General features: G+C 39.3%; 2 protein-coding genes across 2 annotated transcripts; both read left to right on the top strand.

The window, feature by feature from the left end:
• Positions 1-5,621: 5,621 nt before the first annotated feature.
• On the top strand, positions 5,622-6,080 carry LOC131618743 (uncharacterized). Its single transcript, XM_058889909.1, has one exon. It carries the CDS (start codon positions 5,622-5,624, stop codon positions 6,078-6,080), a length of 459 nt encoding a protein of 152 aa, XP_058745892.1.
• Positions 6,081-7,535: 1,455 nt separating this feature from the next.
• LOC131618742 (uncharacterized) lies at positions 7,536-8,987 on the top strand. Its single transcript, XM_058889908.1, has one exon. The coding sequence runs from the start codon at positions 7,536-7,538 to the stop codon at positions 8,985-8,987; it is 1,452 nt and encodes a 483-aa protein (XP_058745891.1).
• Positions 8,988-12,032: the final 3,045 nt, after the last annotated feature.

The following is a 12,032-nucleotide window of genomic DNA, read 5'->3' as shown; positions in this document are numbered from 1 at the left end:
ATATATAACCTGATCCTAGCATGGATTTGGGCTTAAAATCGCAGCACTCCTTGCTGTTACAAATCAGCAGATTTCTTCTGCTACAAACAAGGCCTTTTAATCATAAGTTACCTAATTTATCTCCTAAATTAGTAACTGCTGAATCTTCAATCTTCAGATTTGATTACACAATATTCTGACTTGATTCCTTGACCTTTAAATCTGCGCCACATAGGATTACATAATATTCACATAGAATATTCTGTATCTTTTAAAACCAAACTGAATCTTCCTTCCTCAGTTCTGCAGGCGCGATGTCATGGTTGAAGTCATGACATTCCTTGTAACATCTTGATGTTGTACCTGTTCTGCATAAATCACAGCAAACAGTATTCTTCACTTCAATTCTCTGCTTCTCACATATCAGGGTGCCAAAAATCCAGCCCATGATTTGTTCTATTACTGATGTACAATCAGCACAATCTTTAGTTTCCCAAAATAAAGACTGAGATAAATAAGGAAACATAATAGAAATAGAATAGAAAATGTAGCAGCTACTGCTGTCAAATACTGATGTCATGACGTCGAGCATGACATCCAACTCACAACATGTATTAGCTTACACAACCAGAACCTGTATAACCTTTAACACTACACACCACATGTCATGACCTTAGTCAAGACAACAGAATACACATGAATGTTTTACCATAAAATGCAGCCAATCAAAACATCTACAATCTCCCCCTTTGGCAAATTTTTGGCTAAAACATTCTGTCACCACATTAGAGAAACATTTTAGAAAAAGAACTAGCAAACTACCAGTTATGCAAAGCACATCAAAACATCAGTCTTGCTGAACAAGTTCCACAAGCTACACTATCACATAACATGAACAGAACCATCTTGTTCAATATGATCTGGGGTGACACTCTCTTCTCCCCCTGTTTGGCCATAAATGTTGCCAAAGCAACGAACATCTCCCCCTTAAAAGTTACTCTTCATGACATGACCACCTTGAGACAGTAAATTGCAACTGTGAAGAGCCTTCCAACACTTGTTGACATGCAGCCACTAGACGAGTTCAAGATTTGTGGATACCAGACGCACATGATTAGATTCAACCATTCCCAGAAAAGCTGACTGTAATGATACATCTTGTTAAATAAACCTTTTCATAAGAAACTTCCTCTAACTAAGTTAAAGAAGCTCCTGCTGACTTGGACCACCTTCATTATGATGATAGAGTATAACAGACCAAGATAATTTTCTAGAATTATATCTTGAACTAAGAAGACACTCCCCCTATCTGAGATAATTTGTGCTTCATACAGGAAAACTTGTAATGATGAATGGAAAATATAAGACGCATCTTCATATCTTCAAGAGCGCACCCTCTGCCCAACTAACTAGCTGACACACTTCACTATTACAAAGTAACTCCTTTACAAAAGATACTCACATCAGAATTTAGATGTTATAACATCTTGTATAACATTAAGATACAGTTGAACAGTTCAGTACATTCAACTAACTCCACTTCTCTTTCTTCAACAGATTCAAGTCTACCACCTTATCTCCACCTGAAATAATCAACAAATAACCCTTTGACACTTGATGCTTCCATAGAAAGGTTGCCACAGACTCAACATAAAGAACTGCCACTTCTTCCACTTGTTGATCATAACCCTACCAAGTTGCACTCTGATCATGGTCTGCCAAGATAATTTGAAATCCTCCTTGATATGATGTTTCTCATAATGATTAACATACTCTCCAATTAGAATTAGAAGAATCCTTTTTATCCACAACTATGTTGATCATCTCACCAAACTTCTGTCTTCATAGTCATACTCACTACTGAAGTCTTCATCATGAAAGTAAACACGAATTGCCAGAACATGTTACCATCACCAAGATCAGAATCTGCTCATTCTAATCCACATTAAGTTAGAACGGTCACTTCAGACTTAATGTTGCTTCTTCATCCTTCACATGCTAGATTCTAGATAATTTTCCAAACCAACAAGATATAGTGATGTTGTGACATCACGCAAGACATTAGTTTATCAGACTTGAAATCTCATCAATATCTCTGAGTATGACACTTGGGGAAAGACAAAGAAAGCACGACCAACATCATCAACTCAGCTACACATCAGTCATGATTAAGGGATAATATATGCCATATCTCAATAAACTTTTCTTCAGACTTCTCTTCTGACTTTGAGATAATGGATGCCACAATCTGTACCCCATGAGGAGATTCCCTCAACAAGGTTTCTGGAACAGATTCACTTATGACATGACTCCTGAAAATACCTCAGATTCCACACAGTAATCTGACTCCCTTGAATCATCACACAATATTCAAAACCATATTTCACTATGCACGATACACAGTATTCAGTTTTCACCACTAACTGTTCTATGATTAAGAAAACAATTCACACATCTGGTTCCTTTGATCAAAAGAACATACCAGATATAAGCTCATCTTGAATTTTCATAGAGGTCTTGAAAAGAAAACCTGAATGAATCCTTTCACTTGCACTGAGCTCTACTTCCAACTCCCATAAGCTTATGCCTGAAATAAACTGACATTTGGGATGGAAGGTTCAGTTGATTGTATTCTGACCAATCAACACAAAAAGCAGATGTCTCCTCTTCCAGATCAGGAGTAGGTTCCAAACAAATGTACTCACACTACATAAGTTTAGCACCAGAACATCTGTTCTTCAACTGGTAGCTGCATACCAGTATGCCATCAGTTCCTTCTTCTTGGAACACACAATTCTTGACAATCTTGAAGATCATCAAACAACTTTGCAGATGAATATGAGGAACACTGGTCATTTGAACCTCTTCTACCTCAATAACCATGCCTTTATGAGTGGACTTGAGAAAAGATTTCAAGTATCTTTGACACTTGTACTAAAGTTGAGAACAATCTGCTACAAATTCTGTTGAAAACCATATAACCCTAGAGATCTTCTTTCAAAGATAGGATTATGCATCAGATGCTATGCAGCAGAAAATAGCCATATATCAACAGAGATTACACAATGCTTACTCCCAGAACCAGTTGTAAGCATGACATCCAAGAATTGCAGCTGAACAATCCAACAATATGCTTGCTTCTTCTTCAAGCAACACAACAAGACCTAACCAATATTCTGACCAGAAAGAAACAGATAAGCACAAAGAATACCTTATCATTAACTTCACTCCCGCATGAATCATTTGGATATCCTTGAAACCAGTAACACCATCTTCCCTTGCCAAGAGAATACACCTGTTTTGGTCAGTTTGGTCCAGTCTTCCACACATAGGTCCATCCTCCACTTCTAGGGACCATTCAATATGAACATGAATGTTCAAACAATACTCTACCTCCAACAACCAGAAAGTATCTCCCATGGATCTCATCCAGAAACAGACAGGATGCCTGCTCTGATACCAATTGAAATTCTGGTAAGACAGACCCCAGATGTCATATACGATGTTGTGACATCTGGTCTGTCATCAGCTTGGCTGAGGCAGTACATACAGATCCCTCAATTATTTATTACATCTAACATTCAGAAGTCTGGAAGTGTTGGGATCCCATATTAGTTCAGTTAACATTAACAAATCTGCTTAGCAGAGATTCTGTGTTAGCACAGTCATTAAATCACACACTGATGTCATGCACGATGTTATGACATCCAAACTGAACTTACAAATAAACAATGCAGAAACATAAACAACACAACAGAATTGTTCACCCAGTTCGGTTCAATCAACCTACTCTGGGGGCATACCAAGCCAGGGATGAAGTCCACTATTAGCAGTATCAATTCAGAGCTAAACTCCCAGTTTACAACTCCTCACTTAATCACTACCCAATGACCCCTCTACCTAGGTTCTCCCTAGATATGGAATATCTCCATTCCACTCCCAATCATAGCAATGATGTCTAGCAGTCAACAACTCAGCCACTGCATCGACGGCTTAATCACCAACAATTTAAATATACATAATGGAGTAGTTCCAAGAATACAATCTTCACTCATTGCTTCACAGCTTCTGAGTGAATATAATAAACCTCTTACCTACAGGCTTCGAGGCACAAATCAGTGACCATCCCACAACCTGGGTGGTTCACTTACACAGCTAACCCTAATGACTACATTATGATCGTTAGGTTTACAAGGCTACAAAGATTCCTATATATAACCTGATCCTAGCATGGATTTGGGCTTAAAATCGCAGCACTCCTTGCTGTTATAAATCAGCAGATTTCTTCTGCTACAAACAAGGCCTTTTAATCATAAGTTACCTAATTTATCTCCTAAATTAGTAACTGCTGAATCTTCAATCTTCAGATTTGATTACACAATATTCTGACTTGATTCCTTGACCTTTAAATCTGCGCCACATAGGATTACATAATATTCACATAGAATATTCTGTATCTTTTAAAACCAAACTGAATCTTCCTTCCTCAGTTCTGCAGGCGCGATGTCATGGTTGAAGTCATGACATTCCTTGTAACATCTTGATGTTGTACCTGTTCTGCATAAATCACAGCAAACAGTATTCTTCACTTCAATTCTCTGCTTCTCACATATCAGGGTGCCAAAAAGCCAGCCCATGATTTGTTCTATTACTGATGTACAATCAGCACAATCTTTAGTTTCCCAAAATAAAGACTGAGATAAATAAGGAAACATAATAGAAATAGAATAGAAAATGTAGCAGCTACTGCTGTCAAATACTGATGTCATGACGTCGAGCATGACATCCAACTCACAGCATGTATTAGCTTACACAACCAGAACCTGTATAACCTTTAACACTACACACCACATGTCATGACCTTAGTCAAGACAACAGAATACACATGAATGTTTTACCATAAAATGCAGCCAATCAAAACATCTACAAACACGTATAACCCAGGATGGAAGAATCACCCTAATTTCTGGTACAAGAACAATAATGCTTTGTACGCACCTGGTCAAGCACCCAGTGTACCACCTGGATATCAAAAGGCACTATTCGCTGCTCCTAACGTCCCTAGGAAGTCTAACTTAGAAATAATGATGGAAAATTTCATAGCCACTCAAACTCAGACTAATAAAGATTTCATAAACCAGAACATGCACACTAATGAGAAAATCAAACAGTTAGCGACTAAAGTAGACGCGTTGGCCACTCACAACAAGATGCTCGAGACACAAATCTCTCAAGTGGCACAGCAACAAGAACCTACTGCCGCGCCTGCTGGGACATTTCCAGGACAGCCACAACCAAACCCAAAAGGGCATGCTCATGCTATTATTCTGGAAAGTGGTAGAGAGATGGATGAACCGACTGATCCTAGGCTTAAAAACCCTGCTACGTTCCAAAGTCCTAGGAAGACAACTGAGGAGGAAAGTATACCCAAGGATAAACCAAGTGATTCGAAAGAGCAAGAGGACAAAGAAGGCGAGACGGAGGAGAAAGAAGCGCCATACATACCTCTACCACCTTATAAACCACCTATCCCGTACCCTCAAAGACTCGAGAAATCTAAAAACATAGGGCAATTTAAGAAATTTGTTGAACTTCTTAAATAGTTGAACATCACAATTCCGTTTACAGAAGCCATTACCCAAATGCCCTCATATGCTAAGTTCCTAAAAGAAATCCTATCGAATAAGAAGAAATTAGAAGACAACGAGACTATAACACTCCTTGCTGAATGTAGTGCCATAATTCAAAATAAAATGCCACCTAAGCTGAAAGACCCAGGAAGTTTCTCCATACCTTGCAATATAGGAAAATTTGTCATAGACAAAGCTTTATGTGACTTAGGAGCTAGTATTAGCCTAATGCCTTTGTCCATTTGCGAGAAACTAAACATGGGAGATCTAAGACCAACCAAGATGTCAGTACAACTTGTAGACCGATCTGTCAAGTATCATGTAGGTGTTCTTGAAAATGTACCCGTCCGCATCGGACAATTCTATATCCATACGGATTTCATAATTATGGACATTAAGGAAGACATCAATACTCCTATAATTTTAGGAAGACCTTTTCTAGCTACTGCTGGAGCCATTATAGACGTATAGAAAGGCAAGTTGACATTCGAAGTAGGTGAGGAGAAGGTCGAGTTTATTCTAACACAATTCCTTCAAGCCCCGGCTATAGAAGATACATGTTATCTGGTGGATGTCATTGATGAATGTATAAGAGAGATAGGACTATTAGAAGAATCTTACTCTGAAGTTATAAAGATTCTGATGCCCCTGATTTTCGAAGATGACAATTGGCGTCCGGAATATCAAGACGATAGTTTAAGTGAATGCTTAGCTTTAACACCCAACCCTATGCCATGCCCAAAGAAACCGGCCTTGGACCTTAAACCATTACCCAAGACCCTTAGATATGAATATCTAGACGATGAGCTCAAAAGACCAGTAATAGTCAACGCAGAGCTAGGAGCCAGAGACTGAGAAGCTATTACAAGTTTTAAGAAAGTATCCATCTGCGTTAGGATATAACATTGCTGATCTGAAAGGAGTAAGTCCTTCCATATGTATGCATCGCATCATGTTGGAAGAAGATTGCAAAACCTCTAGGGAGCATCAAAGAAGGATTAACCCTATCCTGAGCACAGTAGTTAAAGATGAAGTTACCAAACTTCTGAATGCTGGAATTATATATCCAATCTCTGATAGTCAATGGGTAAGTCCGGTCCATTGTGTACCAAAGAAGGGAGGCATAACAGTTACCATAAACAAGTCTGGCGAATCTATAGCCGAAAGAAAGGTGACTGGAGCAAGGATGTGTATTGACTATCGTAAGTTAAACAAAGCCACGAGGAAAGACCATTTCCCTCTTCCCTTTATTGACCAAATGCTCGAACGCTTAGCAAAACATTCCTATTACTACTACCTGGATGGTTACTCAGGATTCTTTCAAATTCCGATTCACCCTGATGACCAAGATAAAACAACCTTCACGTGCCCTTATGGAACATTTGGTTATAGACGAATGCCTTTCGGATTTTGCAACGCCCCTGTGATATTTCAGAGATGCATGATGTCGATTTTGCTGATTGCAAAGACAACATCATGGAAGTCTTTATGGACGACTTCTCTGTGTGTGGGGAAAATTTCGAAGGATGTCTCTCAAATCTAGAAAAAGTATTGGACAGATGTGTACAAGTCAACCTCGTCCTAAACTGGGAAAAGTGTTACTTCATGGTTAAACAAGGGATTATACTTGGACACGTAGTCTCCGAAAGAGGAATAGAAGTCGATAAAGCAAAGATCGAAGTAATAGAAAATCTCCAACCCCCAAAAATAGTTAGAGAGATACGAAGCTTCTTAGGACACGCAGGTTTCTATAGAAGATTCATAAAAGACTTTTCTAAGATCTCTAAACCTCTGACTAGCCTCTTAATGGAAGACATTGAGTTTAATTTCAACGATGAATGTCTTGAAGCCTTTGAAGTACTAAAGACGGCCCTGATATCCGCACCTATAATGCAACCACCCGACTAGAATTTACCATTCGAAATTATGTGTGATGCAAGCGACTATGTTGTAGGAGCTGTCTTAGGCCAAAGGAAAGATAAGAAACTCCACGCAATATATTATGCAAGTAGGACCCTAGACCCTGCGCAAATGAATTACGCCACAATTGAAAAGGAACTCCTGGACGTGGTCTTCGTGTTAGATAAGTTTCGTTCCTATTTAATAGGAGCAAAGATAATAGTTTACACCGACCATGCAGCCATTAAGTGTCTACTAGCTAAACAAGAAGCAAAACCTAGACTATTAAGGTGGATCCTACTACTACAAGAATTTGATTTGGAAATCAAAGATAAAAAGGGAATCGAAAACGTTGTAGCCGACCATTTATCTAGGATGGAAGGTATTAAGACAGAAGAAACACCAATCAATGATGATTTCCCTTATGAACGCTTAATTGCACATTTAGAATCCAAAAGCGACACATTGGAACAACCAAAAGCGCAAACCGTTAAAACACTAAGCACTGGAACCACACTGCCATGGTATGCCGATTTCGTCAATTACCTAGCTGCAAGAGTGCTTCCGCCCGACATGACTTATCAACAAAAGAAGAAGTTCTTCCATGACCTTAAACAGTATTATTGGGATGAACCCCTACTATTCAAGAGAGGCGCTGATGGGATATTCCACCGATGTGTTCCGGAAGAAGAAATAGAAAGCATAATACATCATTGCCATGATGACCCCTATGGTGGGCATTCTAGCACATCAAAGACATGCGCTAAGATTCTGCAGGCAGGTCTCTTTTGGCCCAACCTGTGGAAGGATGTCCACATGGCTGTTAGAAACTGTGATCGATGTCAGCACACTGGAAACATATCTAGACGAGATGAAATGCCTCAAAAGGGCATTTTAGAAGTAGAAATCTTTGATGTGTGGGGAATCAATTTTATGGGACCTTTCCCATCTTCTTTCAGTAATAACTACATACTTGTCGCAGTCGATTACGTATCTAAATGGATAGAAGCTGTAGCCTCACCCACAAACGATGCACAAGTAGTTATTAAGCTATTCAAAAATATAATCTTTCCAAGATTTGGTGTACCAAGATTAGTCATTAGCGACGGAGGATCCCACTTCGTATCTAGAATTTTCGAAAAACTCTTAGTGAAATATAGAGTCCGACACCGTGTAGCAACGCCCTATCACCCACAAACTAGTGGACAATTTGAAGTCTCGAATAGACAAATTAAGCAAATACTTGAAAGGACTGTTTCCACATCTAGGAAGGATTGGTCAACTAAGTTACACGAAGCATTATGGGCGTATAGAACCGCCTACAAGACACCAATAGGAACCACACCCTTCAAATTAGCATACGGTAAATCTTGTCATCTATCGGTGGAACTAGAGCATAAAGCCTACTGGGCAATAAAAACCTTAAACCTAAGTTACACCGTCGTAGGCGAAAGAAGGCTTTTGGATATCAACGAGTAGGAAGAAATTAGATTAGATGCTTACGAGAATGCTAAGATTTACAAAGAAAGAACAAAGAAGTGGCACGATAAACGCATCTCAAGGAAGGAATTCAATGAAGGAGACGTGGTGCTACTGTTTAATTCTCGACTTACGCTATTCCCAGGAAAACTTCGTTCAAGATGGTCTGGTCCATTCGAAGTTACCAAAGTGTATCCGAGTGGCGCTATCGAAATTAAAGGAAAATCTAGCGATGGCTTCGTTGTAAACGGGAAACGATTGAAACATTACCATATTGTTAAAAAAAAGACTACACTGATAATCTTAAGCTCGTAGAGTTAATCGTCGAATCGTAGAACCAACCATCGGTTCGTCGAGCTTGCGACGTTAAACAAAGCGCTTTCATGGGAGACATCCCACCTTTTAACTTTAATTCTATTTTAATTTATTTTAATTTTAATTGTTTTATTAAAATTTATCTTCTTTTCTTTCTGCACTCTATTTTCAAAATACTAACTCTTTCTTTTAAATCATACTAACTGAAAACTTTTCTTTCTGATTTTAAAAAAAATTCTAGGGTACTAACCGCTTTTCTGACTTTAGAGATGGATTTCACTGATGACATGGTAGTTACTTTTGGGAGTGAGGATCAGCAGAGACGATATGAGACTCTGGCAAAGCGTGAGATGGGTCTCACCGCTTTCTCGCATGATTCGACTCTGACAGTACTAGGTATCCGAGAAAGTGTGCATTTTATGCTTATTTAGATTGGATGGGAGGATCTCCTTACCACCCGTACACCCACTTTCCGCAACCTGACCTTAGAGTTTCTGAGTTCCCTCCGATATGAGCCTAGACTTGGATTAGGTTTCAACAGAGGAAGAGTTTCATTCAGATTGTTTGGGTTCACCTACCGCTTCACCAACCGTCAGTTGGCCGAGTTACTAGGATATCCCACAGGCATGGATGCCTTGATGGAAGTCGATGATGAGTACTTCCGTGATAACATGGTTGACTACTTTTGGAGTACTATATCTGGTAGAAACCAGAATGATCTACGACTCTCTTCAGAAATCCACAATCCCGCCATTAGGTATTTCCAGATGATTCTAGCTTTCACACTTCTTAGAAACCTTTGGGCGATACTTCAGTGACTAAGGATGAGTTAGGCATTATGATGTGTGTTTTCCAAGCCAGACCAGTTATGGGAGTCTCCTTTATGCTTGCTAGGATGGCCACTCTGGCCCAAGATACCATCGGTCCTATCCTTGTAGGTGGTCTTGTTACTAAGATCGCCCGTGCTTTATCTTTGAGAGGCCCGCTTGCTAGATTGATTCCTTATGGAGGATTCAAATCAATGGACATGGAGTTTTGCTTCAACAAGAGCCTGACTAGCAACTACGAGTCTCCACCCTATCGGCTTCTCGTGAACTATGAGCTGGTTAATCATTTTGCTCTACCTTGCATTAGGTTCACGAGTGTTCACAAGAAAGAAAATTGGATTTATGACTTGGAAGGACAAGGTGAAAATGACTTCGAGGAAGAAGAAAGTGATCCAAGGACACCGACTGGCTACTATGACATAGATACTACACCTGATGAGGACGTGCCTATGGTTGACCGTGCTGCTGCTATAGAGACCCTTCGGAATGATGTTGCTGTACTTCGTACCGATTTAAGGAGACTCCGAGGAGATTTCCACGGATTTATGGATTTGGTCACGGCAAATCTGGATAGTTTTCATCAACACTTTCAGTCCATCCCGCCTCCGAAAAGTGGCTAATTGAAGATCACTAATTTTTATTTCTAACTCTTACATTTAGAGAATGAGGAAATCGTCTAGTTTAAGTGTGGGGGAAGGGAATTCTTAGTTAGGAATAATCGTTTTAAGTAATTTTAAGTAGTTTTTCATATTTCAGCATTTTAATTAGTTAGTATTTCTATTTTTAGAACAATATTTTAATTTTCGTTTTTTGATTTTAATAAAATTCAGTATTTTCTTTACTCTGTTTTTACTTTGTTTTATTTGCTAAGTCTATGTGTGTGCACCACAAATTTTGTCTCTGCTATATGCTAATATTTGTGTTCATTCACTGCTATAGTTAGTATAAAATTATTGCTGTTAAGTGAATATAGTTAGTAAATATATGGAACACAGAAAAAAATGTCAATCTGCCATTGTGATACTGCTATACAAAGTACACTGATAGGCTATTATTTACTCTGCTGAGAAATATGTATTGACCCAAATCAAATACTTTGACTACTAGTCAAAGGTATTTATGCCAAAATGATGTTGGTCCACTAAGAATGCATGCATTCTGGTCAAAAAGCTTTTGGAATCTCTGCATGCACGCAGCTCACACGCTGCACACACGCAAACAGACGTGCAAGACAACACATGCCTGCCGTCCACCAAAGAGGGCCCCACACCGGTCGGCGTGACCTCCCCCCTTCCGTTCGGCGTTCTTCTTTAAATGCAGAAGATATGCATTTGTTTCGTTCAAGCCCATAGCAAACCAAATTCTCCTCTGTTCAAACTTCTCAGTGCCAAATTAATTCCCATTTTCAACTTCAAACCTCACCTTAACTCTATTACACATTCATTCAATCTTCTCATTCATCCTCTGCTATATATATTGTACCACTGCCACAAACAGAACCATAAACCACAAATATTTTTCTGCTATTTCTTCTACAAATTCTTTCACACTTCTAGCAGAAAACTTACTATGGCTAACCTCAACAACCAAAACGAAGAAGAGTTCCTCGGTGTTACTTTCCGAATTGGAGAAGCGGGAGAAATTCAACGAAACCGATACCAACGTTTCGCTCAGAGAGGGGTGGAAGCATCAAGGTTCGCCCATATTGATAGCTTGCGAAGTTTGGGGCTGTACGAAACCGGTGTGCAAATATTACTCCAGCAAACGGGTTTATCATTCGTGAGCACAGTCGACTACCCCACATACGACGCGTTAACCTTGGAGTTCCTAAGTTCTTACATCTACAACACACCCACCGACGCTTCTCACAACCTTATCGGAACCACTACCTTCCGACTATTCA

This window comes from Vicia villosa, linkage group LG7, assembly GCF_029867415.1.
Source record: "Vicia villosa cultivar HV-30 ecotype Madison, WI linkage group LG7, Vvil1.0, whole genome shotgun sequence".
NCBI classification, from domain to species: Eukaryota; Viridiplantae; Streptophyta; class Magnoliopsida; order Fabales; family Fabaceae; genus Vicia; species Vicia villosa.
The sequence above is the reverse complement of the archived record's forward strand: the minus strand, read 5'-3'. Positions and strand labels throughout refer to the sequence as shown.